Source organism: Cryptococcus neoformans, assembly GCF_000091045.1.
Source record: "Cryptococcus neoformans var. neoformans JEC21 chromosome 9 sequence".
Taxonomy (NCBI): Eukaryota; Fungi; Basidiomycota; class Tremellomycetes; order Tremellales; family Cryptococcaceae; genus Cryptococcus; species Cryptococcus deneoformans.
The window spans coordinates 37896-64312 of NC_006694.1; the positions used below are offsets into that span (position 1 = coordinate 37896).

The window sequence follows — 26417 nt, forward strand, 5'->3', positions numbered from 1 at the left end:
TGTTTATACTGTCGTTCTCGCCGTCGTTTTTCTGTATGCCGAAGTCGTCATTTTATTTATTCCGCGGGGGACAAGTTTGCGTTTCATCTCAATCTCCATCTTTAATCTCAATCTTTACTTTTTTCCACAAAAACCACGAATCCGTCCGACATCCACGTGCCATGCCCCCCAACGCCTCCAAGACAGTCTTTGGTGAGTATCCCATCTCCCATACTCGTGCATGTTCTCTGACCTGCTCTGGCAGTCGCAAATATCCCATAGCAAGTTCTCTTCAGCTCTCTGTATACAAAGCGCTAACCGTAGCTTTCGACATCTTCTCTCTACCCTTTACCCGCTCATAACACTTGTACGGAAACTATACTGTGGCGTGGATCAACAGCGATGTATCCGAAGAACAGCTTGCCAACGTCTTTTCAGAGGCTGGGCCTGTAGCCAACGTCGAGTATGTCTCACTTCCTTTCCTTTCATCCATTCTTATCCCTTCGAAAATGAACGGCGCTGACTTGGCTGGATAGAATCAAGTTTGATGCCAACACTGGTAGATCAAAAGGTTATGCTTTCGTGCAATTCTATGGTCAGTAGTGTTCGTCATACACCGTGTGTGGCTAAAGCTAAATGCTTTCCCTGTCTATCCCGACGCTCAACTATGCTCGCCCCTCATGAAATCTTCCCCTCTGTATCCCCTTGGATTGATTGGATTATACGATCTAAATAAACAACACAACGATCTCATCCGTCCCATCTTCGTTCCATAAACCCAACTCTTTTCTTCTACTCTCAATAACCGCTACACACGCCCTCATCACAAACAGACGAAGCAACTGCCCTCTCCGCTGTGCGCAACCTCCAAGACGCACCCGTAAATGGGCGAAACCTCCGTGTAGAACTTTCAACCGATGAACCTGGTCCCCGTCGGCGCGGTCCTGGTCCTGGTGCTGTAGGTGTGGGTGCTGCTCCTGGAGCCGGTGGACCCGGAGTCGGTGGACCCTCTGCATCCCTCGGTGGTCCTCGGCCCATGGTCCCAGCACCAGGTCCAGGTGGTGCTCCTCCCTTCACCAGCACCGGCGCCGGCGCACCCGGTTATCCTCCCCGAGCACCATTCGACCCCCGTTATCCCCAAGCCCACTCTCAGTCACACGAGAACACCCCTCCTCCCGCCGGTGTCGGCGCTAGAAGACAAGGCGGGGATGATATCGATTTGAGGATGGCGCCTCAGGGTATAGACTTGCTTCCAGGACAAAAGGCGGTGGATACGATAAGCAAAACTTTGGCGGGGATTGCGCCCGGTCAAATGGGGGATGTTATGACCAGTATGAAGGTGCGCCAAAATCATCCTTTCCCACTTTCCTTCAACTGCCAAGAAAAAAAAAGAACAAAAGCTGACCTTTGAACGAAATAAAAAATAAAAAAATAGTCGCTTATCCAAACAAACCCTGACCAAGCCCGCCAACTCTTGAGCCAACAGCCCCAACTCGCATACGCCCTCTTCCAAGCTATGCTTCTTCTCAACCTTGTCGACCCTTCTGTTCTGTCTAGTATCCAGCCTTTGGCAGCTTCCGCTTCTGCAGCTGCTTCTGGTGGGGCTGCGTCTGTAGCCCCCGGTCCTGGTGGTGCAGGTGCAAGAGCACCCAACTACCCACCGTACCCCCCTCCGACCCAAACCCAAGGTCCACCTGGCGGCCAACAAGCCTTCCGTCCTCCGCCCCAAGCCCTCTATGGAGGCGCACCCCCTCTTCCCAACCAAAACCAAAATCAGAACCAAAACCAAAACCCTCCTTACCCACCCTATCCCTCTGGTCCCGGCGTCCCCGGGGGTGTGTCTGGTGCCGGTGCCGGCATACCACCTCCCACTTCTACACCCGTACCTCCCACCCCGCATCCCGCTCACGCCGTCCCAGTTGGTCCACCCGGTGGACCCGCACCACCAGCCCCAGGATTGGCATCCCTCCCCCCTGCGGCGCAAGCCGCACTCTCCACACTCCCTCCTGACCAACAACAGATGCTTCTCCAGGTTTTACAGCTCTCGCCAGCGCAGATTGCGGCGTTGGATCCGACGCAAAAGGCTTCAGTCATGCAACTCGTGAGTGTTCCCTTCCCTCTCTCTCTTTCGTTCACCTTTTCCTTTTTTGCTGTTACCTCCCCTGCCTCTCCGTCTCTTGGCATTGATTAATAGAAACTGATGAAATTTGTTTTTGGACCCGTTTAGCGACAACAATTCCTCGGGACTGCTTAGACATAAAAGAAAGAAAAAAAGCAGAGATACTTGTCCCAAAAATGCATGTGTGTGCGTGAGTGGGTCGGGAGAGAAATATGGCAGGAAGATAGTGAGGAGAAGGAAAGTTCCAGAAGAATGGGAATGATACAAGTTAGACACAACAACGAGAGTGGGGGGACCACGACATATAGCGCAAAGGAGCAAAATAATTCATGTATACCTTTTTTTTTTGGCCCATGCTCGGTTAGACTTATTCAAACCGTATGGGCGAGCTTTTAAGGAAATATCAATATGCGAAATCTGTACAAGAATGAGCTGTAGGGTGACGGACGTAAGAGTGGGAGGCGTTGGAAAAAAAAATGCATATATGGCCCCACGATGCAAAGACCATGGAAAGAAAGAACGCCTCCTCGATTATTCTACTATACGTATACGAGAAGGGGTCAATGGAGAGCAAAAAACAGTCCTCACTACAAGGAAGTTGTACTTTTTACATCTCAACCCCCAATCATCCCTGCGAACAATCTGATCTGCACACGATCTTCCATCTCATTCTCATTCTCGATTCCTCGAAAAACAAAATGAATGTTCTCTTTCCCTATCCACACCTCACACTTCACTCTTCATCCGCATCTTCTACAGTCACCCTTTTCCTCACTCCCTCACTCTCACCTTCAGTCCTAGCCCCAACTTCGGCCGCAGTAGGAAGTGCCGAGCTGGGCGCAGGGGAAGATACTTCCACCCCTCCTGCATGTCCCTGCCCATGCTTGGCCTTGCCAGACGCCGATCCAGATCCAGACTTGTGTTTCTTGATATGGGTATGACCTTTGGCGTGGGTACCGCTCTTCTTCTTCTTTTTGGGTTCGTCGTAATCCCATCCGGGGATGAACGAGTCGACCTATTTTTCGAAAGCGAGTTAGTTGGAAGAAGAGGAAGGGGGGAGGAGACGAAAGAACAAAACTTACAAAACCGACATCTTCAAATAAATTCGGAAAGATCCAAATCGCCCTCTTCATCGTCAACACCGTCACACACCAAAACACCAACCTCACCACCGCCAGCCCCAAAAACGCTCCTACCAGGCCCAACACGCCTACACTCAAATACCATACCCCGATCCTCAGTTTCACCGGCCAAAGTGGGAACATGACACCCGCCAACATGATCAGCACCATGGCCAATCCGCCGAGGTAAGTGTATAGCGGGGAACCGTCGTAGAACCAGGTATAGTACGCGAGTGGGTCGAACGATTGTTGTGGGGAGAGACGGAGGGGTTTCGGTTGGCCAGAAGGGATGGGAGTTTCGGGAACGGGTCGGTCGGTGCGGAGGAAAAAGGCGCTGTTAAAAAATCAAGTTAAAGAAGAAAAGAGTTGGGAAAGAGGGAAAAGAAACGTACAAGGGTAACAGCCTGACCATGAGCTCTTTCGCTTCATCCTCATCCTTTACAGGAGGCACCTTTTTCAGTTTCTGGTAATGGGGGCTAAGCAATGTGCGGATCGCCGTTTTGCCTATTAGATATAGTAGTTATTATAAAGATAAGCACCTCGCATGGAGCATTTGTAGAGATTGAAGAAAAAGAGGACGTACCTTTAAAGTACTCGACTCTCTTCCCATTCAGGATACCCAGCCGGACTTTTGGTCCTGCTTTTGCACGTAAAAAGTCGACTACATTTTTTAATTCTTGAGGGGCACGTTTTCTGTTGGTTTTTGATTAGGTGCATAGATTGACAGATGTATTTTTAGACGGGCGGGTTGATTGGGAGGAAATGAACAAAGCACACGATCCCATCAGCCTTTTCTTCTCTTTGTCGTCAGTTGTAAAAAGCAGGAGATGAACGTACTGGGCATCCACGACGGATGTAGCGTTTGCGGGCGTTGCCATAATGTTTTCACTGTGGTGGAATAAAGAAGACGAAGAACAACAATTAATACGTAGCGAGTGGAAGAGTGATGGCGTGGCGCTACAACCACCGTGGGACAAACCCTCGACCCCCCCGCTACGGCGTATCTCATGACGATAGTAGCAATCGCTCCCACCAGAACAATGCAAATCCAACATGGGCATGTATACCTGTAGCACAATAAAGAGCAGAGGGGGGAATGCATACATGCAAAAAAGCGAGAAATGCGGAAAAAGAAATGGGTAATCTAGTACAACTTTGGTCGCCTCGTCTTGGGCTTTCCCCTTCCTCGCGTGAGGATGTACCCAAGCATCACCGTTGTTGACGCTGATAATGATAGCCTATTATAATATTGGTCATTCAGCTTGGAAGACAAACTACAGAGGAAGGAAACGCACCAGATGGCCGCATACTGGGCGTGTTGATTCCTCAACTCGACATGGGCCGGTCGACCTACAGGGATACCCTGCTGCATCAACAATGTCGGCGACTGATCTGGCTCTAATCCCACGTTATCAGTTTCCGGTTTCTTTTCCAAGGATAACAACAGAAAACACACCGGCAAGAGCATCCACCAAAACCGGCTGCACCCCCTTTTCCTCCCCACCACAAACCTCTGCCATCTTCTCCACATCCTTCCAGAACCACTCATTCGTCTCTGGCTTATTCTCATGCATCCACACCGTCCTCTCCCCCGTCTTTGGCAACAACCCTTCCACCACCACCTCTTCCCCGTTGCCCACCAGCTTTCCTGCCTTATCCCGCGTCAAGCCGGGCGGGACCTGGCTACCGGCACGGATCGCATTCGCCCGAGTCGTGGTGATAAACCCCCGGTTCACCAAGATCGTCGATCCCCCGCCACCGCTCGATCCCCCGCCATCGCCGGGGCGGAGAAAGGGTAGGATGAGGTGATAACCTGGGAAACCTTCATACGTCTGTGGACCGAGTAAGATGGGCGGACCGGTGAATTGGCCCTTTATCAATACGCGTCTAAACGAGAATTCGGGGAGGGCGTCCATACTGAAATCCCAAATCGAAAGCTCATCAGCACCCGGCCAATATCTCTGGACGCAAGGAAAAAAGAAAAGAAAAAAACCCACTTGATATTCCCGGGCAACAACATGGGTTCCTTGTGCAAATTCCGATCCACCTCTTCGATCAAATCCAACTTCCACCTCAACCGCTTCAACTGCCATACCCCCAAAAACCCCGTTAATATAGGCACAAGAATCAAAATCAACGACGTCGGTCTTAGGAGGATGGAGATGCTGGAGGAGGACGATTTGGGGGTGTATTTCGAGGCGGTAGAGTTGACGCCGGATGGGGCAGAGCCGAATGGTCGGTGGGCGCCCGTCGTGCGGGGTCGCAGAGAGAGACGAGCGACCCGCGGAGTACCTAAAGGGCGTGGGGTGAAAGCCAGAGAGAAAAGGCGGATTGAAGGACGGGCCATTGTTGTTTTAAGTTGTAGCAAAATGCTTGAAACTGGTGAATGTGACAATACGGTACGTACGTAGATGTAAGCGGCGACTTTTGATACATCATTCAGGAAAATTAGGTTCCGTTTCTCACTATCACTGTCATGGGGGACTTTTCCGCGCACAATGTTACATACACAATCTTATCATAAAAGCCAACTTGTATACAACCCCATTCACTCTTCCCCCTCGCTATCCCAATCCAACCCCTCCATGCCCTCTATAACCTTTTCACTCTCCCTGTACAACTCATCCAAACCCGTCACTTTCTCCAAATAATCCTTTTCATTAAACACCCGTCGGAGGAACGCAAAGCCATTGGTCTCGTATTCGTTCAGTACCTTGACAATAAATTCCGTTAGCTTGATACATCTCACAGCGAAACCAAAAAAAAAAAAAAAGACAAAAACTTACATAGTCTGAACATCCGGTACATCGATCAAACGCCTCGCCTTCTACAATCTGTGTTTTCCACTGATACATCTGTCCCCGCAACTGATGCGGTACACATCCCAGAGGCGACGTTTTTGTGCTTGTGCTTGTTTCCGCGGTATCCGGTCTTTCGGCGGGAGCGTGCACCCTGTCCATCATTCCCGTAAATCAGTAACAAGTTAACGTAAATCCAAGATGGACATACCCAAGAGGATGCTGTAAAACAGATATCAAGAGCTCTACCGCCATCGCCGCCGCAATCGGCGCCACACCCGGTCGAGTGACCGTACACATCTGGTCCAATGTTCTATCGCTTAGACTCTTTTAGGTAGACACGTCAGTACAGGAAAGGGGAGAAAGAATGAAAAATGAGACGTACGTCGGTGGGAGCGACAATATCATTACAATAATAACACCCTAAACCTTTCTCCCCCACCCCCCCTTCATCCGACTGGATCCTCCTCGCTCCCGCTCCCGCTCCCGCCCCATGCCGCATGACCAAGAACGAGTCAAAGCCCAACGCGGCATTCACCACCACCTTCCCCCACTTTCTCCCCAACACTGTCGGCAACCACCTCGATTCCCTCGAATCCATCAACAAGAACACCGCATCATGCGATTTCACCAACGCTTCCAGCTTCGCTACATCCTTCTCCACCGCGTCATCTGACGACGAGATCGGATGCCCGGGCATGGGGATACCGAGCACCACGCCCTGGGCATTCACACCGGGGAAAATCTCCTGTAGCTTCTTTGCGGCCGTAGGTGCCTTGGGGAGCCCGCCGTTGAGACAGTCTGAGAATGTGAAGAGCGGTTGGCGGACAGGGTTCGAGTAGGATACGGTCGATGAATCGACGAGGGTAATGTTCCGGACTCCCCAGCCCTGTTTCAGAGGGGGTTAGATCAAGTATATACCAAAAATGAGAAAACATTTACCATCAAGATCCTAGCCACATAACACCCCAACGTGCCTGCACCCAGCAACAAACATCTCGTGCCCGATATCTTGTCCAAATCCAATGCCGGCAAGAGTCTCCACTTGATCAGCTTTAGATTCAAATCCACAGCTTGCGCCGCGAGGCGGGTAGGGTCCATCATCGGTCCCAGATCTGCGACCCGGGGGGACAGTTTACCCGACGGATGACGTTCCCAGCCTACCGCCTGGGGTGGTTTGGCCGGGGCGGTCGAGGGGGGAGAAGAGAGAGATAAGGAAGCTTGGGTACTGGAGGAACCTTCCCTTAGACATATGACGACGAGAGAGGTGATGCCGTGTTTGGCGGAGAGGTAGTACAGCACATTACGGAGTCCCCATCCTGGGTTGGAAGGGAGGGAAGACGTATCGTGGAAGACGACGGTCACCTGTTTCGGTCGTGTTCGTCAGCTTGGGATAAAGAACACGCATCGATTCTTTGGAAAAACACGAGAGATGGACATACCATTTCACTTTGCGTCTTGTCGTAGAATGTAGAGCATGAAGATAATGGGGCCGCAGATAGATGAGGGGCAGCGCCTTTCAAGAGGAAAGCAGTCGTGTTGTGTTGGAAATGGGACTGTGCCAATTTTCGAATGTCTTCAATCTCCTTTTAACATTCATGCCAATCAGCCAAGTCAAAGGCGTGAGATGGAAACGCGACTTACATCCACAGGCATAAACTCTCCATCCATAACCCACGCCGGACTCGAGACGAGCGCAGGGAACGCAAACCAATAGTGGTACACATACTTTTTCAGGTCTGCAAAAGTGACGAGTAGAAAAGGGTTGAGCACGGGTCGATCAGTGTCGAACGATTCGAGCATCTGTTTCAGCTTCCTCAGCATGTAGTCCATGGTGCAGCGACGGCGCGGCGCAGGGCCAAGACGTACCTGGGAGACGAGATCATCAAAGAGCCGCTTTTTGGCAGACGTATCCTTGAATTCCTCAATCGTGTTGAATATCTTGAGCGTGCCGGTGACAGAGACGGCGTTGGGTGGCAATCTTCGATGGATCAGCCACGCACCTCGTTGCGCTCCCACACTCACCTACCGCGCTCCGCCTCGAACGCGTCGCCGCCCACGACCAACGAGCCATCGATCCCCACGTCCGCCGTATCGTCCACACGCTCCTTGTTGATGAGGACGCGCTTTGCGGGCTCGATCTGGGCTGTGATGGGGAGGTGGGAGTCGTCGAGCTTGAGGTGGTTGAGTTTGTGGGCTGCGAGGGCTGCCCAGAAGGCGGGGGTTGGCTGGGAGGCGAGTGGCTGGAACTGGAGTGGCGCCATGGGAGATGTGCAGAAGAGACATCTGCGAGTGGTTGTTGTGAATTGTAGCTTAGGGAAGCCCCCCGGGACGCGTCTTGCGAACATAAACAATCGCAGCCGCCCAACCCGTAGTCCAACCCCCCCCATGTCGACGCTCCCCCCCCCCCATTCGACGCTCCCCCTCCCCCCCCACCCGGCCCTCCTCTCGCACACCCTCTCCCCCGCCGCGGTCGCGAAATGCCACGTGTCGGACCTGTGGAACGCCCGCTTCCTCGTGCCCGCCCACGACGCCCTCGTCGCGATCGACCACTACCCCGCCAGGCTCCTCGAGGTCGTCGGCTGGGTCGCAGGCGTCGACCGCAAAGAGTCCTCCATGACCGTATACCGTGAGTCCAGCCGTGTGCCCGTGCAACTGACATGTCGATCCAGTCGACCGTGCAACTGACATGTCGATCCAGTCGACGACGGTGACGGCAAACACACCATCGCCGTCACAGCCCGCCTCCAAGCCTCCGCCCTCGCCCCCTCCAAGCCCCAGATACCGCCTCTCGAAACGGTCAAGGCCCACCTCGGCTGGTCCTCGTCCTCGTCGCTCACCGCCAAGCAAGTGTCAGAGCTCAAGCGGAAACAATGGGAGATGTTCACACAGGACCAGGCCAAGTACGAGGCACAGCGCAGAAGCGAGGGGAAACCCGCCGTGGAAGGGTACGATGTAAGGGTGGGCGATACCCTCCGCGCCGTGGGCGTGCTCGAAGAGTGGAGCTGGAAAGAAGGAGTCATCAGACAGATGGTGGTATCCCCCAGTACCGGGGGGTCTATACGTAGGTCCATCTCGCCATCGGCTCGTCTGCAAACAACTTACACATGCACAGAGGTGGTCGCCCCTGAAGAACAATACATCCATGCCCAGCAAGTCGACCATCTCCACAAAACACTCTACTCCCGTCCTTTCGAAATGCCAAACGCAAAACCACCCGCCAAAACATCTACCTCTCTGCGCAACCCCACCGCCAACTCTAGCAATGTACAAGATGTACAAGACGCCGAGCCTCCCAGCTCACCGGGCTGGCATCCAAAGAGTGATTCCACTGTCCTCACGCTTGACGATTCCGTCTCTGATTCCAGGCTCGCGTCTCCCTCTCGGTCAACGTCTTGGCCCGCTCTCGTTCTCGGCAACTCTGTACGTCTGACCCCCTGCCTTTAAAATCGCAAGAGGGTCAACGCTAACTCGTTCTTCTCCTTCCCGCCCGCTCCTTGTCCCCAGCCAAAACCCAAACTGCGACACCCCTCCCGCCTCCCGCCCGCCTCTCTCACCCGCCCCACTTTCAGACGCTACATCCTTCACACCGTTATTTCCCACGTCGAAGCTGCTTTACAAGTGTTGCTCACTCCCGAGGACGAGGGGGCCGATAATTCCCGAGAGGGCCATGGCTCCGACAAGGGGGATGGAGGCCATGGCGATGAGGAAAAAAAGGAAAAGGGAAAAGAAGGAATCGAACGATTTCGTAAAGCACTTGGATACTACTTTCCCGAATACCGCGAATTAAACCAAACGCTCCAACGAGACCAGCCCCGTCCGCGCCCCCGCCGAGGAAAAAGACCACGAACGGCCAAGGAAACTGTCGGTCCCCTCATCCCATTCACACCAGCCTCCCTGCTCGCGGACCCTACATTAAGCCTGTTGGGCGGGCTGGTTCTGGAGCGGGAAGCGCGTGCGAGGGTAAAAGGGCTGAAGAAGGAAATCGACTCTCATTCCCCACCCCCACCCATCCAAAACGAATACACCTCCCGCCGCCGTCTCTACAAACAAACATCCTCCTTCCTTACCCCTTCCGAAAAAGAACGCGGACTCCGGGGGATGGTCACCACAGCGCTCAGGGAGATGGCCGAGGCAGGCGAGATTGTGCAAGTCCGGCTCGAGACCGCTTTCACGCCGTTCCTCGACGCCCGGGCGACGCATCCCGACAACAACACGACGGATACATCCGCCTACCTCCCCCTCCCACCGCCACTCTTATTCCCCCTCCTCGTTCCCCTTCTCCTCTCCCTCCAATCCCAATCCCAATCCCAATCCCAATCCCTACACAAACACCGCGGAAGACTCGCCACACCCATCCCCACCATCAAGCTCACCAACACCCTGACTCAGTGGGGGAAAGACGGCCGCTGGGAACGGACGACGTTGGAAATCGTTCAAGCTGGGATGCACTGGGCCCAAGAACGGGGTTGGGTGGATAAGAGGGAGGGTGGGTGGGTGTTGCAGGAAGGGTATGATTGGGTTTGACCTTGGACTAGGCATGATTTGTAAATGCAAGCATCTAATACGCGGACTCTTGTCCCGTCGCCCATCAGCACTGTCAGGATTTGTATGAGACCGATTTGCTCGACTGCCCATGTATTGTAGGATAGATAATCAAGCGAGATGATAAATGATACATTCCGTTAATTACCAATAACTTTTGACCAAAACAAAAAAAAAAAAAAAAAAAAAACAAAAGACGAGGTAAAAATGCAAAATCGTACACACATACCCTTGCCTAATTAGATATTTCCAAATCATTTCAACTACACTCTCCAAAAACAGGACACCCCCCCCCCCAACCAGCCAGGAACAATCTACAACACATACCTAACCCTCTCCTCGGACGCCTCACCCCTCGCTTCAGCCTCGGCATCCTCACGATCCATCTTGGCGTTCCCCCGCTTCAAAAAGAAGCGAAGGACAAAGCAGAACAGGATGGCGACGGCCGCCATGACCGAGTTGGTTGCGAATGCAGTCTGGTTCCCCATATCAGTTGCAAGTTCACATGTCAAAGCAAGAGTTGGGTTGGTTGATCCCCGGGAAAAGAAGGAGAGGGAGAGGGAAAGACTTACGGTGTATCGAGGAGCATCGGTTGAAGGGTAGAGGTAGGGTGACCAGATCTGGGCAATGTTCCTTGAATTCGTTTAGTCAGCATTTGAAGTGCATAAACAAGTTTGTACCGCAAAAAAAGAATTGGGACATACCCCAAACTGTTAATGATTGCATAAGCAGCTGCTCGCTTCGCACGAGGACGAGGGAACGTTGAAGAGATCCACTGTGTCCGTCGTTGGCAAAATTAGTTTTTTTATGCCCCACTGAAAAAAAGGGGACTAGAACGGAAATTAGAAAAGAGTGAATGTACTCACGGCAAGAGCGACGTTGTAAGATCCAAAGAGACCACCCAGCATGAGGAAAAGCGAAAAGTATCGAGGACCCGTCTTCAGAGTAGAGACGGCGATAATATAACTGATTTGACAAACAAACAAAAAGTTTAGTTGAAAAGCAAAATCTGATTTCGGATTGAAAGAACGCACCCGATCATTCCGACAGTAAGAGGGAGGGCGAGGTGGAAACATCGTTCAGGCCTTCGGTCAGATAACCTTGAGATTAAGAGAGAAAGAACGGCGGTGACAAGGTATGGAGGTGCGAGGAGCAAGAGCCTGTAAAGACTGTCAGCGAAAGAACACAAGCCCGACGAGGTTTTTCAAAGAAAATGAACACGTACGTAATGACTTTGTTAAAGCCAAAGGTTGCGATGACTGTAGGGAAAAACTGAGTCACAGCGCCGGCGGTCGTCTTGGTAATGATAACGGTGGCAAGAAGGTATAGCTACAAAACACCGTCAGCACAAGTTACACCCGCAGCCAATTTTTTTTTTTTTTGGTTGGAAAACGACCTCAGCCAAAAGAGAAGAAAGACATACCCTATAGTCACAGAGCGCGAGTTTCAAACTGTGGAACAGTCCCTCGTCATCCTCATCTCGACTTCCACCATCCCGTTCCATTCGCCAAACCGCAACAGCCTTTTCTCTGGTGCTCAGCCATTTGGTTGTAGCAGGATAGTCTGGAAGAACAAAGATGGCGACTAGGGCAGCGAAGCCAGTAATAGCTCCCTGATATTATGGCCGAGCGTAAGCTCCTTTTGGCTAATGGAAAAAAGGTAACAAATTGTATCAACGTACCTCGAGGATGAAGAGCCATCGCCATGACTCCATACCCAGTTTGCCATCCAAACCGTTTTGCACGCCGGCGGCAATCAAGCCGGAGAACGCTCCAGACAGCAAAGAGCCAGTGTAAAGCTAAGATAAACACGGTCAGGTCCTTTGGTCATCTTGGTCTTCAGGGAGAACGGAACTCACGAAAGCAGTTCGGTAGGCAAGCTCCTTCTTGGTATACCAAGTCGAAAGTAAAAACAAGGCTCCAGGGAAGTATGGGCTTTCAGTGAAACCGAGTAAAATACGAACTGCAAGGAGTTGGTGGTAATTCTGGACAAAACCGGTGCACAATGAAACAATCGCCCTTTAAAAACTTTTGTCAACGCCGGCGTTTGATCATATTACAAAAAATACTTACCAGACCATGACACAGACTGATAGGTAGATAGAAGGTCGGGTCTTTGAAAGGATCAAGTTTGAGGGGATCTGGCCAAGAATATAGCCAACGAAGAGCAAACTGATTGCAGAGTTAAACTGTGTGCCAACCATGCCCAGGCTTTTCTCAATACCCTGCACACGAGCCGAAGCAAGTGCGTTTCGGTCAAGGTAATTGAGGATAAGAAGAACGAATAAAGTTGGAAGAAGGGTGAAGTCAATCTAACACAGTATGGAGATTAGTACTACATCTTCAATTAATGGAAGAAAAAAAATCGACCTACCTTGCGCAAGAGTTTTCTCTCCTCGATAGCCAAGTCCTCAGGGGGCATCGAGCGGAGTAGCTCAATCTCAGCAGCGAGAGGACCATCCTGAACAGGAATATTCCCGCCACTTTTATCCTCAACATGCTCTACCGTCTCCTTGATATCCACATCACCGTATAGCTCCTTATCGGTGACGGCATCAGAGGGAATGATCACCCCGTCTCGAGGAGTAGAAGCCATGACGACTGTTGTCCGATATTTGGTTCTTGGTCGAGTTAAAGTCAAGAGAAAGAAAAGATTGAAATGGCTTGGAAATAATCAAAGGGCTGATAAAGTAGTGAGAGGCAGTTATTCAAAGTGAAAAGGTTGGAAGAGTAGACCATGAGTAGCAGGAATCGGCGCACTTTAAATATTCCAAGGAGAAAAGCGATATTGGGTTGGACTGAGAGGCGAATGAGACGAGCTGGGATGGACTTTCTCCTGGACTTTGTTATGGGTTCTCCGCAAACCCCGCGGTTCCCCGCAACCTTAATCCTGAAGGAAAAAAGAGGAGGATGCCAAGTACGTAGACGGAGTGGGGCAATTCAGGACGATCAATTGATCACATGGGCGGCATAGTCTGTTGGGTAGACACTATGCAAATACGAATTTTCAATGGGTGTGTCCTTCGTTTGGAAGCACTTACAGGCAAGTCGGAAAACGAAGAAGAAGCAGCGGACAAAGTCAAAGAGAAACTACGAGAGAGAAGAATAAAAGTACCGGAGTTGCTGACTTTGTTCAACGGAGAATCTCGGAAGCAAAAACAAGAGACCGTTACCCTCCATAATCATGAGGGAAATCCGCAATCTGCAACTCGCAAATTGACCCAAAGGGAAGATGCAAGCATAAACCAGTGCTTCTAACCCTGGACCCCGACCTTTTGCAATACCTTGGACTTTATTCCTTCATCCTTCCTCTTGCAGAGCCGGAAGGTTACGTAATATCTCCCCATCCCCGGAGAATAATTGCGGGCATGCGGACTTGGACATTTCCCGCAGCCGGAGTTATTCTCCGTCCTCCGCTGGCACCTCACGACTCACGGTCAAGCCTTGCTGATCATGCTTGCTTTACCGGCGCATTTGCATTTTCGGAGCTTCAATGACCGAAGTCGGAGCAATGGTACGTCGTTGGCAAACGACACTCATCCGTTATCCCGGCAGCAGAGGATATATAGCCACACCTGCACCTGCCATGTTTCCCTCAAACTTCATCGATTTTCGTTGCCTTTACTCCATCAACAAATCCGCATATCCATAACAATGTCACCTGTTCGAGTTCCTTCTCACGGCGATGGCTGGGCTTCTACCCCCCAAACCAAGCAAGTGTACTCTATCGCTTCCATTCCTGCCGACGGTATTGGACCAGAGGTCGTCGAAGCCGCTATCACTGTGCTCAAGGCCATCGCGAAGAAACGAGGAACTTTCCAGCTCGACTTCACCAACTTTGACTGGTCTTCTGAGACTTACAAGAAGACTGGGAGATATGTGCCGGATAATCATCTCGACATCCTCCGCAAGTTTGATGCCATCCTGTGAGTCGTCTTCTCCTTGGAGTACCACTGAGATGCTGATTAAAGGTGTCAGTTTCGGTGCTGTCGGCGCTCCCGATGTCCCTGACCACATCTCCCTCTGGGGTCTCCGACTAGCTATCTGCCAGCCTTTGCAGCAGTACGCCAATGTCCGGTGAGTTGATTGTAGCGATATTTCAAGAACTAGCACTGATAAATCCTGGCATCTCCGTAGACGGACTCGCGTTCTTCCCGGTACTGAGTCACCCCTCCGCAACTGCAAGCCTGGTCAGCTTGACTGGGTAATTGTCCGAGAGAACTCAGAGGGCGAGTACGCCGGTCATGGTGGGAGATCCCACAATGGCTACAACCATGAAGTTGCTACCGGTATGCACTTTTCGCAAATCGCACAGTTTGAGCCTGACAATTTGATCTGAACAGAAATCTCCATCTTCACTCGTGTCGGGGTCGAGCGAATCGCACGATTTGCTTTCCAGCTCGCTCAATCTCGACCTCGCAAGAAGCTCACCTATGTCACCAAGTCCAATGCCCAACGAAATGGAATGGTTATGTGGGATGAAGTGGTCAATGAGGTTGCAAAGGAGTTCCCTGACGTGGAGCTTGACCACATGCTGGGTAAGCAGGCATCCTCACATTCAGTACCCGGTAAATAAACATTGCTGACTCTACTTCTCATTGATTAGTCGACGCTATGACTGTCCGAATGGTTCTTCACCCTGAGTCGCTCGACACCATTGTAGCCACCAACCTTCACGCCGACATTCTTTCCGACCTTGCAGCGGCTCTTGCTGGATCCATCGGTATCGCTCCCACCGCCAACCTCGACCCCTCTCGTCAAAATCCATCAAGTAAGTCACCACATTCTTATCATAAACGTCACATTACTAACCAGGGACTCCGTACAGTGTTCGAGCCTATCCACGGGTCTGCTTTCGATATCACAGGCAAGGGAATCGCCAACCCTGTCGCAACCTTCTGGACAGCAGTGGAAATGCTCGAATGGTTGGGTGAGAAAGAAGCAGGGCAGCAACTCATGGAGGCTGTCGAAGCTGTATGTGTTGACGGGATCAAGACGAAGGACTTGGGGGGATCAGCTACCACGAAGGAAGTTACAGATGCTGTTGTCAAGAGGATTTTGCAAGGGTAAAGTAACTACTGTAGTTGTTTGAGGATTTCTTTATTTTTCGGATGTATTATGTTCACAAAATTAAGATATAAATCGTTCTCGTGGGCCCGTAGTATGTAAACCGGTTTAGTGGTTGACCGGTTTAAGGTGCCAAATGGTGCGGACAATATGAACTCCCGTCCGCTATGACCCTGTTATCACAGCTCACAGCCATAATAACCAATCTTTAGATGTCGTGCCCACCTGTCAGTCATTCGCATTCCATCAAATCATAAATAGAATCAAACAGATGTCGCAACGGTGGGGATAAGGTAGTAAGGGATGGTAACTTCCATGAATGTTACGTAATAACAGAGCCCCGAGTGGCAACTCCGTCTTCCGTCGTTCGTCGGAGCTGGTTGTTCGTTGTAGACACACAGTACTCGTACAGCGACAGCCTGTAATTCGCCTAATATACCGTCCGTTCCTGTTTGTGGTATACTCCATGTCTCCCCCTCCCACCCGTGCACGCCAATCTTCTGAATCTGAACCGAGCAGTGCTAACAAACGGGCACGCATCACTCGACATGCTTGCGAGCGATGCAGGGCAGGCAAAAAGAAATGTGACGGTCAGCTTGTGAGTGTTTTGTAATTTAAACAAGTAGTCTAGCCATTGACTTACTCATTCTGAGAATAGCCTTGCTCGGCCTGTACACTGTCCAAAAAAGGTGCGCTCCCTTCCATGGCTTTTTCTGCTAGAAATGTCTCCGTAATGTAGCGGTCGTAAATGAAGGATGATCAGCTGACCGATCTATTGGGTAGAATGCATTTTTTCAGCCCAAAGACGAAGACTTAGGATCCCGGTTCCTAATCTCATCGATAACCCTACTAATTCTTCCACACCTTCTCGCCATATTCGTGATCAAGGACAGTATCAATCTCCTATAATGTTCCCCTCAATTGCCAGTTCTTCCGAAAGCTATGAGCGACAGTCACGATACAATTCGCCTTCACGACAGCACACCGCGGGACATGATGGCTCACATACCAACGATATGTCTATGGGCATAGCGGTCGAGGTTGAAGGAGCGTCGGAGGTTCGTGCCCGCGACCACGATCGAGAAGATGGACGCGAGGACAGACAAGGTCACGAAGTACACAGCCAAAATCATGAACATACGCTAGCCCGTATAGCACACGTTATGGCGAATGGGACTGTTTCCAGATATCCGTCTCCAGGTTTAACAATACTTTCTCCTGCAGATGGCAGGCCGATTGTGGCTAGGGAAAGTAAGCTGAACCTTCATCCATTGTCTTAGAAGAGGGACTGACGAGCAGGAACTTTAGCAGATATCTCGGCCAAGGGTGATTTGCTTGACAGGCTTCATCGCCACCTCACAGTGGTGTTTTCTTTACGATCTTTCCCCAAAGGCCATTTAGGCGAAGAATTGAAAGATGAGAATGACAACAAAACAAGGGGGGCAGGCGAACTATTCTTTCTCCCCTCTTGCGAGGACGGCAAAGCATACATAAGATGCTACTTTGAACACGCGAGTTTTATTCTGTTCGCGAATCAAGCTTATAAAGCTGATACTTGCCTCTTTTGACAGGCAACTTCAACGTACAGATATTTAGATCGACGGAATATCGAGCAACTGACAGATGACTTTTACGCATCGAATGGGTCCCTGTCCCAGAAGGACGATGTGGTGCTCCTACTGCTGCTGATGGCTATTGGGTGAGTACCATAGGTATCTCGTAGCTTCAGGCTGAAAATGCCGGATCTGATCAAAGTTTGTCAAAACAGATGTCTGTGGACTCCTTCATGGACTGGGGCAGACCCACAAATGATGACCCAAAAAGCGTAAGCGAATATTTGGATCAGATGAACCATGATGGATTGATGATGGATCACTCAGTCTTCAATTACTCCGAGCCGCTCAGCGGCAACTGGAGACTTTATCCCTATCCCAGCCCCGATTACGAATGGTACAAGTTCATATTGCACTAGTGAGTTTTCCTACAGTTGCATGATGTGTGGAGGAACGTGTTACTAACGTTCATACCATTTCTTTTTCGACCAGTGTCATCTCTATCTCGGAATGTCCCATTTTCGCTCAGCCTGGCTTGCCTTTGGTACCGCCGCTCGACTTAGTCAGCTTCTCAGGTTACATCGCAAGAGCCCCGATGGTACTCCCCAAGAATTGGATGAACCGCGTCGACAGGCGTTTTGGAGCGGCTACATGATGGATAGGTGAGCGTCAAGTCAATTATCCAATGGTTCGGGTGTTTTAACATGTTATTCAAGATATTTGTCGCTAGTACTTGGATGTCCGGTGATTTACGATGAGAGGGACATAACACAACGCTTTCCCAGCTATCCGGACAGCGGAGACCATTCGGTTGATACGCAGGATGAGGCCCAACGTTTGGCTGGATCAATAGCACATATCAAGTGAGTCGTTCAGCTACAACGTTGCCTGATTCTCATGGCATTCTTCTCTGTTATCCCATAATTAGACTGTCGCAAATTTTGGGCCATGCTCTCCGAAAACTCCAATCACCAGGTGAACTATCAGATCTGGAACGTTCCCTAGCCGTACAGTCTCTGAATCAAGAACTCGACCGCTGGTTAGCTGAAACACCTCGCTTTTTCCACCCCGATGGGCCTGATACATACGACCTCGGTCCATTTGCTAGCGTACCGCCATTCTTCCAACGGTATGCCCCCTTTGCATTCTATACCGAAATCTATAAAAGTCCCAACTGACCAGTATTGGCTATTATCACGGGTTTATAGCCAGCAACAGATTGTACGCTCAGCGTATCACTTTATTAATCTTTTTATCCATCGCTCTTTCCTACTCGATCAATTCATCAACCGTATCCCCGCCAGTCAACCCCTCCCACCTCTTACTGTCATGTCGCCGGAGGTTACCGTATGCGTCGAGTCAGCAATCAGTATTGCCAAATCCGTCTCGAAAATGAGGGACAGTCCAGGTGCCAAAGGAACGTTCTGGGTGAGTACCGCTTCGGGATATTGCGCATCTTTGTATCCCTGCTAACTGGCAGTTTATGGTAAACTAGAATTCTGCATACTTTTGCTTTGCAAGTCTCACGGTGCTTTTAGTCTATCTAATGGTATACGAAGATGCCCCAAGACGGGCAGAAATCGAGAGTATGATTGAAGCGGCGATGGAAGGGCATATTCAACTTACTGGGTCAACGAGGAGGGAACGCGAACAAATCCTTGAAGTGAGTGAGCTTGTCAGAGTTGAAAATTCTGTCCTTTCTATTTATTTCTTTATCATGATCATACTTTATACTCACAGCTGAGAGCAGGAATCAAAACGTATATCAGAACTACTCCGCCGCCGCCAAGAAGAACCTGAGGCAGCTGGCTCTAAATCTCAATACATACCGCCGCCGTGGCCAGGGATGGAGGATCCTTTCCTTGGGAGGTAAGTCTAGCCCGTATCACCGTTGCTTATCTGCAAGGAAAATGTCGAAGCTGACGCCTTGCTCTTCGTTTACCAGTGCGCCTAATTGGGATCCCCTATGGCAGAATACTCTTGACATGCTTGGCTTGGACACAAGTATGGGCTTGGGTTTGCCATTGGGAATGGGCATGATTGAGGAGGGAGGAGTCAATGCGGCTACAAGTTCTGGTGCTTTTGGATTTTTATGAAGGATTTTATGACTTTATAATACACTATAATACATTTATATAAATTGCATGTATGATTTTCAGAAGCTTTCTGTGCCAACAATTTCTCGTTGTATGTTCACAATGAAACGAAGCCCTTTGCCGCTCCATGATGAGGTCTCCTTATCAATTCCATCTTGAAACAGTTCGTAGCTGGGCATATACCTATCGTCAATATTATATCAGTAAAACTTGATACTCCAAACTGGGCAATGGACTCACCGGTTAATGAAATGTCGGACCTGCTCATCAGTCATTCCGTTACCTCCATTCTTCGCCTTCATATTGTGTTCTTGCTGTGAGACCTTTAATTTTAGCGCCTCATTGTAATCCAAACCTTTGCCAGGCAATTGAAGACAATAAAACTTACCTGAAGTCTCCAAGACCATACATAAGATAGATCCAACGGTCGGATTTGCACAAAACAATCAATTTGATCCCAAAGTACTTCGTACTGCCTCAGATTTTGGTTTATACTGTGTAATGTTGATCTCGAATACAATAAAATGGTAGGCATAACCCGAGCTGGGTCGTTAAGAGAAGAAGAGGGCCATTGTCGTCCGGCTTCAGCGTATCTCTCTTCTAGTTTGTCATTTGATAACGGCCCGAACCCGTTCATCCACCCTTCAAATATGACCACATCAATAGGTCCTTGCACTTCTACTACCTCCTTTGACCGGTCTCCTTCGCCCTTGAAAAGAGATTTGTCGTATATGGGCAGTTGAAGGCTTTGGCCCTTAGTTACAGTCGGAGACTTGGCACTGACGCGGTCATTGATAGATTTCAACTTTGCCAGACACTGTTCCAGAATCGGTAAATCATGAGTGCCCGCGGGACCACGACCGCTGAGGAGGGGATTATCAGGCTCTGATTGTGCCAGTTTGACCTGGTCGGAATGGGTGAGGTAAAAGTCGTCCAAAGACATGGTAGCGAGACGCAGATCATAATGTTTTTCCAGATAGGCTGGCAATAGACCAGTTAGGTGTGATTTGCCTGGGTGAAAGGTACCAGAGTGATCAGCGGCAAGGTCTAATATGTACAAAAGAAGCGGAATACCTACCTGCACCTTGAGGGCCTTGTACACCTACAATAAGAGGAGGACACACTGTTTCTTTATTCCATGAACTCCTGTGACGAGCGAGCTGTGACAGGACAAAAGCGGCTGTCTGTTGGACCATTACTCCACCGGGGATCTGTGCTGTAGCAGTCATAATGCCTTGTGTTGTAAATGTATACTTGGCTTCACTGATGAAGATGATCGTTCGTTCAAGTGATTGTTGACAACTGAGAAGATGCTGTTTACTATGCTGTTTACTTTCAATAGATGCCATACACATTAGTTACTGGATATTTTATTTGGTGCCGGCCGACGGCCGGCGGAGCTGTCGTAAGTAAACGGATCTTGATCTCCGCAATCAACGCGGAGACCGGAGATTCATTCCCTCACACGCCACAACTCCGTTCCTCCTTTCCGGCATCCGCACGACGGTCTCCTTCCAGTCTCCCTCCACCTTCTACATTCTTTTTATTTTTATTTTTTATTTTTCGGCTGAAATCGCTCTCGTTTGAAAAGGTTGAAGGGCCGTTCCACAAGCACGAGTAAGGGTCTGCCCGCCAGCTTTGAGGCCTCTTATGCCAAGTGAATGTCAAAAAAATGGTCCCCATAATGATATATTGGGTCAAGGACGACATATTCATCAAAAGCACTTTTTTGTAAATAAAGGCATGAGAATGTTGAGGCTTTTGTAACAAAAGATTGAATTGAACTATGGGGGATGGTGATACAAATGAGGACTGACCTGGAATCCCGTTAAGATAAAAGAGGTCAGGTGATTGATAGATAAAGATGAGATAAGGGGCAAAAAGTAAAAAGCTGTGGAGGAGCTGGGAATTGAACCCAGTACCTCGTCAAGAACCTTTTGTTTAGAAGATGCTAATGACGCGCTCTGCCAAATGAGCTACACCCCCATTGTTGTTTTATTTGATCGTGCCTTTTATATGATGGCGAATGATCAATAGTTGAAGTAAGTGGTATTGCCGTATACATAACGCTTCCCTATCATTATGCATCGTTTCATTGCTCTGATAGCAGTCAAAGTAGCAGTACGTGCCCCAACTTCCTCCGTTGGTAGAGACTTGGAAACTAAGTATTTTGAAAATGCATCTACCATCGCCCCAAAACTAAGCCTTTGTTATCTTGCTCAAAGATGCAAGCTCTTTTCCCTTATGACGGTCTAAGAAATGCACAAGTTGATTTCTCATTCCTCTACCCCGAGTCCAACCGTTGAACTCCCTCGCCAAACTCTTCCGTCTCACCCAAAAACTCTAAACCCCTAAATTGGCTCCAAATGAAGACCCAACATGATCATGTTCTATCATAGCCTAGACACATAGAGATGCCCAACAACACAACGCCAATGCCGACACTCTAGTGAACAGCATTTACTCGTCCTCCTCGCTTGATTCGTCATCACCCGCCTGGTCCATGTTGGCTGCTTCGAACTGTTCCATAAGAGCTTTGAGCTCTGCATCTTCGGTCTCGGAAACAACCTTGGGCTGTAGACGGGTTCCGTTAACATCTTCCAACCTGTCATACAAGACGACTGGAAAAAACTCACCTTCATCTTGATAGTGATATCACCCTTGTCTTTCCTAACAGTCTCACCAATAACCTCAACCGCCTTCTCCATCAACTCTATCGCCGCATTCTTGTCCGTACTTGTCGTGCTCATAACGTAAAGCGGAGGAGCGACCAATCTGACTTTGATAGGTACGTCAGGGGTAGAGACGGCTTCACCGGCAGTAAGAGCACGTTTGATAGCGTCAATACCGGCATAGGAGAAGCATTTGACTTCGATATCGGCGCGAACCTTGACGGGTTTGGGAGTAAGTCGTCGTGCAATACCGGATCGGAGATCGGCAAGGGTTTCTTCATCAAGTTCGAGGGAGCCAAAGACAGCCTCAGGTTCGCTATGTAGTTCGTTAGCATCGCGCCCCTTACAGAATGATGGTCTGAAAGAAGGTTGAACCTACCTGATGGAGAGTTTGAAAGCCTCGTATGCGTGTCCGTATTGTCGGTGCAAAGGCCAAGCAATCTTTTCGTACAATGATTCCGGAGTAACACCTCGCTTCTTAGCGACCTGGGTAATGATAGAGTCGACCGCTTTGCCCTTCTCGTATTGTTCCTCACACTTGACAACCTCCTCCGCAGAAACTCGTCGCTTGGAAAGATCAATGTAGCCTGAAAAGATTTTTGTCAATATGATTCTATACTTCGACTCGGCAGCTTAACTAACCCTTGTCGGGGTCCACACGCATCACAACAACGACTTCGTTTCGTCCCACTCGAATGAGTTTCTGGACTGATCGGATACGTCTTCGAGAAAGCTCAGAAAGAAGGATCATTCCTTCAATGTTGTCGTATTCAAGCTATGAGCAGCGATCAGAAATATTCCTTAGAATAACTGATACTGCTTCACTCACGAGCTTGACGTAGGCACCCATGTCCTCAATAGACTGGACCTGGACCATGACCAATTGGTCGACCTATCACGCATAAATGATCATCAGTCTCCACGTCTCTTTTTCCTGCTCCCATAAGCAAACACACCTCGGGATATTTGTTCTCATAGAATCGGGGCATCTTGCACAAGCGTTGATGGGTGGCGGATCTCTAGTTCTGGACGTTTGAAATAGGCCAAATGTGTGGCAACGAGTCGGATTTCAATATCCTCCTGATACAATTTTTTGAGGCGCTGAAGTCGAGGGAATTTCGTTCCAGCTGTTCTGCGAGAGGTCGTCGGCCACAGATGATTTTGGGCTGCACGATAGAAGACGGAGAGTGAAAATGGAGTGTTGAAGCGAGTCGCCCTCGAAGACAAAGAACGACCCCTTCCAAGGCGGATTGAAAGCGAAAGTCTTGATAGTTACGTAACACCACCTGTTGACCGCGGGAGTCTCGGAGTTTCATCTGCGTGGCATTTCGCCTAAGTCCATAGCCGGCGGTCCCGGCCGCCACTTAGCCGAATGACCACATCCCTCGTATGAACAACGAACGCTTACATATATAAGCCCGTGGTACGAGTTCTCAACGAGTAATCTTCGCTGGGGTATCTCCTTTTGTTTTCAGTCATTGTATCATGTTAGCTCGCACTCTCCTCAAGCCTTCCCAATCTACATACCGACTCACTATCCGCGCCATGTCCACCTCTGCAGAACAGCTCGTCATCCCCTCTCGTTCTCCTTCGAACAACGTAGCCATCTTGACCCTTAACAGGCCCAAGGCCCTCAACGCGTTGAGCACACCCTTGTTCAATGCTCTCAACTCCGAGCTTGAGAAGGCCGAGACAGATGAGAGTGTGAGGGCTATCGTCATCACCGGTGGTGACAAGGTGTTTGCTGCCGGTGCCGACATTAAGGAGATGAAGGACAAGGAATGTACGTTCTCGGTCTTGGCCATATACCGTGTGAAATGTCTGCGTCTTTTGCTGATGTTCCATTCCAGTTGCTGAAGCATACACTAGCAACTTCCTTGGATCCTGGAACCAAATCGCCTCTATCCGCAAGCCCATTGTCGGTGCTGTCGCCGGCTACGCCCTCGGAGGCGGATGTGAGCTCGCCATGCTCTGCGACATCCTCGTCGCTTCTCCGACCGCCGTCTTTGGCCAACCCGAGATCACACTTGGGATTATTCCAGGTATGGGCGGCTCCCAACGCCTTACTTCCCTGATTGGAAAGGCGAGGGCAATGGACATGGTCCTCACTGGGAGGAAGATTGATGCGGAGACGGCTGAGAGATGGGGGTTGGTTAGCAGGGTTACGAAAGAAGGAGAGAGTGTGACTGAGGAAGCGGTGAAGGTGGCAGAGAACGTGAGCAAGTTTGGAAAGGTGGCTGTACAGGCTGGTAAGGAGGCCGTTAATGGATGTAAGTTTGACATACGTGCCAGAAGACGTCCGGACGCAGGCACTGAGATTTTATGTAGCTCTCGACCTTCCCCTCGAGCAAGGTCTAAGGCTCGAAAGGAGGCTCTTCCAGCAACTCTTCGCGACCAAGGACCAGAAGGAAGGTGAGTTTACTATTCTCTTTTTTTTTCCAACGGTTTGATCTGACGAATACCCCTTCAGGTATGGCTGCTTTTGCCGAGAAGAGGAAGCCTACTTGGTCCGACAAGTAAATTGCTGGATCGCCTAGAGTCGAAAGAAGAAATAATGAAAGAAGAATAACGGTCAAGAATTTTATATGCAAAATCATATGCATTTGAGTACTGTAAATAAGTTTCTCGAAGGTAAATGCGTGATGACATGAATCGACATTAAAGCGCTTGTTCATCGATGACTGGGAATCAAGGTAGAGAAACCTAAGCTTATTTGCTTATTTATACTTGCAGCTCTGAAAACAGCTTAACAACGACATGACATATTCAATCCATCTCGCACTATACAAAACCCCATTTATCCCCCATTGTTAACACCTCCACGTTCAACTCGTCATCCCTGAAAAAAACCAAAAAAAGTCATATTGCGCCAATGTACGTGCTGATCACCTTTGCTTTCATTAGTCCCAAACCATTCAGCTCCGAAATCGTAAATCTTTTATCGCATAACGTAGCTAGCTAGCGATTAGGACAGCAGACGGGGTTAGCCCGTTCTCTTTCAGGGATTTTTTCATATCTTCTCGGGAAAACGTTTTCCTGTTTAGTTGTGTCCCGTATTAGCGCTTTCTCGAGACATTTCGCCTTTGGGGGAGGGGGGGAAACGAGTGGGAGGGGAAGGACCGATCAGAGACGTACCTAGGGAAAGTCATGGAGAATCCAATAGTGTCGACATTGTACTCTAGCTTCTCTGATGCGACCCATTCCGCCACATCAATTAAAGCTGATTCCAATCAGTCCATTCATTCATCTAAGGGGCCAGCCCAACATGGAAGAGAAAATTAGAGTACATACTGTTATCACTCGGGAAAGTCTTCGTCATCGGTGTTCCACCCGTCGCCAACCTGATTTGCAACCTAGTCTCTGGATTCTCGCTACTCTTCATTCCGGTATTCGCCTTGGGAACGATAGTAGGGACAGGGGAAGATGACGTTGGGATAGCCTTTCCTTCCCGAAGAGCTTTCTCACGAGCAGCTTTCTCGGCGCGTTCGCGTTTATCGGCTTCTATTTGGGCTTTGATGGCTGCTCTGGCTTTTTGGTCTTCGAGTTTTTCTACGAATGCCCAGAAAGTGGGATAGATAGAAGAATGATAGTAAGCGGATAAGTCAGGAATAGGGACGATAAACGTGACGAACCTCGTTTCTTTTGCTCAGCGTCCTTTAGCGCTTCCTTGAGCTTCAGGTCTTCTCGGACTTTACCAGTGTCCTGCCCAGCTTTACGTCGAATCGCCTAAGCCACTATGGTTAGAATTTATTCGTTTTATTATAAATGAAATGGGAGATAATTAGTCATACTTCGTTGGCACGATTCGCCTTCTCATCCTCTTTGGATTGTGTCGCCCTCTTGATAGCAAGCTTCTCACGAAGCTCTTGGAGTTTCGCCTTCTTCTCCTCCTCGGTAAGGGGTTTGATCTAGTTCCATGCACCTACGTTAGGAGTGCTGAAACGAAAGTAGCATAAGGCTTACCTCCTCGGTAGACTCTTCGAACTGGTCATGACCCGACTTTTCGGCGTGAAAGCTTGCAGTGGCTTGGGAGCGGAAGATCTTCCCGCATTCGCTGCATTTAATAGACTTGGCAACAGCATCCGAGTCATCGACTGCCCCACCAAGTTTCTTGATATGTGCCGCGACAGCTTCCTCATCGTCCTCGTCGACTTGTTCGTCCATGGCTTCTGGGATTGGTTTGTCCGAGTTTGCAAGGAGGTGGTCCATAGCTGGCTGCAGGAGCCCACCAGATCAGTCAGCGTGGGGTCGCAGGATTACAAGGCGGCAGATCGAGTGCCGGGCTTGGACGTACTTGGAGACCGGCTTTATTGGTAGCACGAAGGGCCCAGTCTATACGGGCGGGGTCAAATCCCATGTCTATGAGTTGCTGCTTATCCGACATGATCTACCTTGAATAGGGATGATTGTTGAGATGTGTAAACGATATGTATATCAGATGAACGCACTGGCAGGAAGTAACTAATTA

The 26417-nt window shown here is 49.7% G+C and overlaps 12 protein-coding genes and 1 non-coding gene across 13 annotated transcripts; 5 read left to right on the top strand and 8 right to left on the bottom strand.

Annotated features, from left to right (window-relative positions):
- The first annotated feature begins 106 nt into the window (after nt 1-106).
- Nucleotides 107-2421, top strand: CNI00130 (polyadenylation factor 64 kDa subunit, putative). Its single transcript, XM_572946.2, has 7 exons — nt 107-192; nt 245-260; nt 380-442; nt 516-574; nt 813-1318; nt 1415-2080; nt 2207-2421. The coding sequence occupies exons 1-7, from the start codon at nt 162-164 to the stop codon at nt 2231-2233; spliced, it is 1368 nt and encodes a 455-aa protein (XP_572946.1). The 5' UTR covers nt 107-161; the 3' UTR covers nt 2234-2421.
- Nucleotides 2422-2558: 137 nt separating this feature from the next.
- Nucleotides 2559-4138, bottom strand: CNI00140 (endoplasmic reticulum receptor, putative). The gene is made up of 5 exons (XM_572773.2): nt 4057-4138; nt 3803-3912; nt 3612-3723; nt 3181-3553; nt 2559-3113 (listed from the first exon to the last, which is right to left on the bottom strand). The coding sequence occupies exons 1-5, from the start codon at nt 4095-4097 to the stop codon at nt 2832-2834; spliced, it is 918 nt and encodes a 305-aa protein (XP_572773.1). The 5' UTR covers nt 4098-4138; the 3' UTR covers nt 2559-2831.
- Nucleotides 4139-4326: 188 nt separating this feature from the next.
- On the bottom strand, nt 4327-5610 carry CNI00150 (mitochondrial protein required for respiration, putative). Its single transcript, XM_572772.2, has 4 exons — nt 5217-5610; nt 4676-5136; nt 4515-4617; nt 4327-4457 (listed from the first exon to the last, which is right to left on the bottom strand). The coding sequence occupies exons 1-4, from the start codon at nt 5564-5566 to the stop codon at nt 4364-4366; spliced, it is 1008 nt and encodes a 335-aa protein (XP_572772.1). The 5' UTR covers nt 5567-5610; the 3' UTR covers nt 4327-4363.
- A 121-nt stretch (nt 5611-5731) lies between these two features.
- CNI00160 (ubiquitin-like conjugating enzyme, putative) lies at nt 5732-8393 on the bottom strand. Its single transcript, XM_572740.2, has 9 exons — nt 8043-8393; nt 7887-7998; nt 7662-7820; nt 7460-7603; nt 6960-7382; nt 6403-6906; nt 6229-6344; nt 6006-6171; nt 5732-5932 (listed from the first exon to the last, which is right to left on the bottom strand). The coding sequence occupies exons 1-9, from the start codon at nt 8363-8365 to the stop codon at nt 5768-5770; spliced, it is 2112 nt and encodes a 703-aa protein (XP_572740.2). The 5' UTR covers nt 8366-8393; the 3' UTR covers nt 5732-5767.
- A 37-nt stretch (nt 8394-8430) lies between these two features.
- Nucleotides 8431-10696, top strand: CNI00170 (hypothetical protein). The gene is made up of 4 exons (XM_024657762.1): nt 8431-8646; nt 8719-9081; nt 9133-9440; nt 9525-10696. The coding sequence occupies exons 1-4, from the start codon at nt 8634-8636 to the stop codon at nt 10542-10544; spliced, it is 1704 nt and encodes a 567-aa protein (XP_024513500.1). The 5' UTR covers nt 8431-8633; the 3' UTR covers nt 10545-10696.
- A 31-nt stretch (nt 10697-10727) lies between these two features.
- Nucleotides 10728-13778, bottom strand: CNI00180 (nicotinamide mononucleotide permease, putative). Its single transcript, XM_024657763.1, has 12 exons — nt 13603-13778; nt 12936-13550; nt 12635-12873; nt 12421-12580; nt 12244-12360; nt 11986-12174; nt 11788-11891; nt 11597-11722; nt 11429-11528; nt 11267-11337; nt 11135-11195; nt 10728-11038 (listed from the first exon to the last, which is right to left on the bottom strand). The coding sequence occupies exons 2-12, from the start codon at nt 13155-13157 to the stop codon at nt 10877-10879; spliced, it is 1551 nt and encodes a 516-aa protein (XP_024513499.1). The 5' UTR covers nt 13158-13550; nt 13603-13778; the 3' UTR covers nt 10728-10876.
- Nucleotides 13779-14024: 246 nt separating this feature from the next.
- Nucleotides 14025-15672, top strand: CNI00190 (tartrate dehydrogenase, putative). Its single transcript, XM_572763.2, has 6 exons — nt 14025-14487; nt 14540-14638; nt 14699-14850; nt 14905-15099; nt 15168-15332; nt 15390-15672. Exons 1-6 carry the CDS (start codon nt 14216-14218, stop codon nt 15629-15631), a joined length of 1125 nt encoding a protein of 374 aa, XP_572763.1. The 5' UTR covers nt 14025-14215; the 3' UTR covers nt 15632-15672.
- Nucleotides 15673-16031: 359 nt separating this feature from the next.
- CNI00200 (hypothetical protein) lies at nt 16032-19330 on the top strand. The gene is made up of 14 exons (XM_024657764.1): nt 16032-16226; nt 16287-16317; nt 16412-16879; nt 16937-17139; nt 17200-17327; nt 17397-17453; nt 17509-17599; nt 17674-17843; nt 17898-18044; nt 18110-18310; nt 18390-18609; nt 18677-18844; nt 18932-19050; nt 19127-19330. The coding sequence occupies exons 1-14, from the start codon at nt 16095-16097 to the stop codon at nt 19275-19277; spliced, it is 2286 nt and encodes a 761-aa protein (XP_024513498.1). The 5' UTR covers nt 16032-16094; the 3' UTR covers nt 19278-19330.
- CNI00210 (conserved hypothetical protein) lies at nt 19324-20598 on the bottom strand. Its single transcript, XM_572771.2, has 4 exons — nt 20356-20598; nt 19666-20288; nt 19518-19591; nt 19324-19460 (listed from the first exon to the last, which is right to left on the bottom strand). Exons 1-4 carry the CDS (start codon nt 20504-20506, stop codon nt 19337-19339), a joined length of 972 nt encoding a protein of 323 aa, XP_572771.2. The 5' UTR covers nt 20507-20598; the 3' UTR covers nt 19324-19336.
- A 573-nt stretch (nt 20599-21171) lies between these two features.
- On the bottom strand, nt 21172-21263 carry CNI00220. Its single transcript has one exon. It is a non-coding gene; the product is annotated as a tRNA-Ala (tRNA).
- Nucleotides 21264-21447: 184 nt separating this feature from the next.
- Nucleotides 21448-23166, bottom strand: CNI00230 (eukaryotic translation initiation factor 2 alpha subunit, putative). Its single transcript, XM_572732.1, has 6 exons — nt 22906-23166; nt 22779-22841; nt 22592-22724; nt 22329-22536; nt 21914-22265; nt 21448-21851 (listed from the first exon to the last, which is right to left on the bottom strand). The coding sequence occupies exons 1-6, from the start codon at nt 22936-22938 to the stop codon at nt 21738-21740; spliced, it is 903 nt and encodes a 300-aa protein (XP_572732.1). The 5' UTR covers nt 22939-23166; the 3' UTR covers nt 21448-21737.
- Nucleotides 23167-23340: 174 nt separating this feature from the next.
- Nucleotides 23341-24615, top strand: CNI00240 (enoyl-CoA hydratase, putative). Its single transcript, XM_572730.2, has 4 exons — nt 23341-23732; nt 23800-24219; nt 24278-24361; nt 24420-24615. Exons 1-4 carry the CDS (start codon nt 23435-23437, stop codon nt 24467-24469), a joined length of 852 nt encoding a protein of 283 aa, XP_572730.1. The 5' UTR covers nt 23341-23434; the 3' UTR covers nt 24470-24615.
- An 87-nt stretch (nt 24616-24702) lies between these two features.
- CNI00250 (DNA-binding protein) lies at nt 24703-26397 on the bottom strand. The gene is made up of 7 exons (XM_572770.2): nt 26244-26397; nt 25913-26164; nt 25741-25857; nt 25582-25675; nt 25241-25498; nt 25085-25169; nt 24703-24985 (listed from the first exon to the last, which is right to left on the bottom strand). The coding sequence occupies exons 1-7, from the start codon at nt 26331-26333 to the stop codon at nt 24904-24906; spliced, it is 978 nt and encodes a 325-aa protein (XP_572770.1). The 5' UTR covers nt 26334-26397; the 3' UTR covers nt 24703-24903.
- Between the last annotated feature and the right edge of the window lie 20 nt (nt 26398-26417).

Bases quoted from the DNA above. Each gene is read 5' to 3' on its own strand.
- CNI00230 (XM_572732.1), bottom strand. From the start codon at position 22,938: ATGCCCCGATTCTATGAGAACAAATATCCCGAG. The intron at 22,725-22,778 runs GTGAGTGAAGCA...CGCTGCTCATAG, and splicing joins TGGGTGCCTACGTCAAGCTC to CTTGAATACGACAACATTGA. The intron at 22,266-22,328 runs GTAGGTTCAACC...CGAACTACATAG, and splicing joins GCTTTCAAACTCTCCATCAG to CGAACCTGAGGCTGTCTTTG.
- CNI00130 (XM_572946.2), top strand. From the start codon at position 162: ATGCCCCCCAACGCCTCCAAGACAGTCTTTG. The intron at 443-515 runs GTATGTCTCACT...TTGGCTGGATAG, and splicing joins GGGCCTGTAGCCAACGTCGA to AATCAAGTTTGATGCCAACA. The intron at 2,081-2,206 runs GTGAGTGTTCCC...GGACCCGTTTAG, and splicing joins AGGCTTCAGTCATGCAACTC to CGACAACAATTCCTCGGGAC.
- CNI00250 (XM_572770.2), bottom strand. From the start codon at position 26,333: ATGTCGGATAAGCAGCAACTCATAGACATGGGATTTGACCCCGCCCGT. The intron at 26,165-26,243 runs GTACGTCCAAGC...GGGCTCCTGCAG, and splicing joins CCAATAAAGCCGGTCTCCAA to CCAGCTATGGACCACCTCCT. The intron at 25,676-25,740 runs GTATGACTAATT...ATAGTGGCTTAG, and splicing joins AGGCGAATCGTGCCAACGAA to GCGATTCGACGTAAAGCTGG.
- CNI00170 (XM_024657762.1), top strand. The intron at 9,082-9,132 runs GTAGGTCCATCT...ACACATGCACAG, and splicing joins CAGTACCGGGGGGTCTATAC to AGGTGGTCGCCCCTGAAGAA. The intron at 9,441-9,524 runs GTACGTCTGACC...CCTTGTCCCCAG, and splicing joins CTCTCGTTCTCGGCAACTCT to CCAAAACCCAAACTGCGACA.
- CNI00140 (XM_572773.2), bottom strand. From the start codon at position 4,097: ATGGCAACGCCCGCAAACGCTACATCCGTCGTGGATGCCCA. The intron at 3,554-3,611 runs GTACGTTTCTTT...ATTTTTTAACAG, and splicing joins ATGGTCAGGCTGTTACCCTT to CGCCTTTTTCCTCCGCACCG. The intron at 3,114-3,180 runs GTAAGTTTTGTT...TTCGAAAAATAG, and splicing joins TATTTGAAGATGTCGGTTTT to GTCGACTCGTTCATCCCCGG.
- CNI00190 (XM_572763.2), top strand. From the start codon at position 14,216: ATGTCACCTGTTCGAGTTCCTTCTCACGGCGATGGCTGGGCTTCTACC. The intron at 14,851-14,904 runs GTATGCACTTTT...TGATCTGAACAG, and splicing joins CAACCATGAAGTTGCTACCG to AAATCTCCATCTTCACTCGT. The intron at 15,333-15,389 runs GTAAGTCACCAC...GACTCCGTACAG, and splicing joins CTCTCGTCAAAATCCATCAA to TGTTCGAGCCTATCCACGGG.
- CNI00240 (XM_572730.2), top strand. From the start codon at position 23,435: ATGTTAGCTCGCACTCTCCTCAAGCCTTCCCAATCTACATACCGACTC. The intron at 24,220-24,277 runs GTAAGTTTGACA...GATTTTATGTAG, and splicing joins TAAGGAGGCCGTTAATGGAT to CTCTCGACCTTCCCCTCGAG. The intron at 24,362-24,419 runs GTGAGTTTACTA...ATACCCCTTCAG, and splicing joins GACCAAGGACCAGAAGGAAG to GTATGGCTGCTTTTGCCGAG.
- CNI00210 (XM_572771.2), bottom strand. From the start codon at position 20,506: ATGACTGCTACAGCACAGATCCCCGGTGGAGTAATGGTCCAACAGACA. The intron at 19,592-19,665 runs GTAAGTTTTATT...AAGGTCTCACAG, and splicing joins TATGGTCTTGGAGACTTCAG to CAAGAACACAATATGAAGGC. The intron at 19,461-19,517 runs GTGAGTCCATTG...TATTGACGATAG, and splicing joins GTCCGACATTTCATTAACCG to GTATATGCCCAGCTACGAAC.
- CNI00200 (XM_024657764.1), top strand. From the start codon at position 16,095: ATGTCTCCCCCTCCCACCCGTGCACGCCAATCTTCTGAATCTGAACCG. The intron at 16,318-16,411 runs GTGCGCTCCCTT...TCTATTGGGTAG, and splicing joins CTGTACACTGTCCAAAAAAG to AATGCATTTTTTCAGCCCAA. The intron at 18,845-18,931 runs GTGAGTGAGCTT...AGCTGAGAGCAG, and splicing joins AACGCGAACAAATCCTTGAA to GAATCAAAACGTATATCAGA.
- CNI00180 (XM_024657763.1), bottom strand. From the start codon at position 13,157: ATGGCTTCTACTCCTCGAGACGGGGTGATCATTCCCTCTGATGCCGTC. The intron at 12,361-12,420 runs GTGAGTTCCGTT...TGTTTATCTTAG, and splicing joins TTGCCTACCGAACTGCTTTC to CTTTACACTGGCTCTTTGCT. The intron at 11,892-11,985 runs GTATGTCTTTCT...GGTGTTTTGTAG, and splicing joins TCGCGCTCTGTGACTATAGG to CTATACCTTCTTGCCACCGT.
- CNI00150 (XM_572772.2), bottom strand. From the start codon at position 5,566: ATGGCCCGTCCTTCAATCCGCCTTTTCTCTCTGGCTTTCACCCCACGC. The intron at 5,137-5,216 runs GTGGGTTTTTTT...TTGGGATTTCAG, and splicing joins TTGTTGCCCGGGAATATCAA to TATGGACGCCCTCCCCGAAT. The intron at 4,458-4,514 runs GTGCGTTTCCTT...ATATTATAATAG, and splicing joins GCCCAGTATGCGGCCATCTG to GCTATCATTATCAGCGTCAA.
- CNI00160 (XM_572740.2), bottom strand. From the start codon at position 8,365: ATGTTCGCAAGACGCGTCCCGGGGGGCTTCCCTAAGCTACAATTCACA. The intron at 6,907-6,959 runs GTAAATGTTTTC...CCTCTGAAACAG, and splicing joins ATGTGGCTAGGATCTTGATG to GGCTGGGGAGTCCGGAACAT. The intron at 6,172-6,228 runs GTATGTCCATCT...AATGATGGACAG, and splicing joins GTTTTACAGCATCCTCTTGG to GGTGCACGCTCCCGCCGAAA.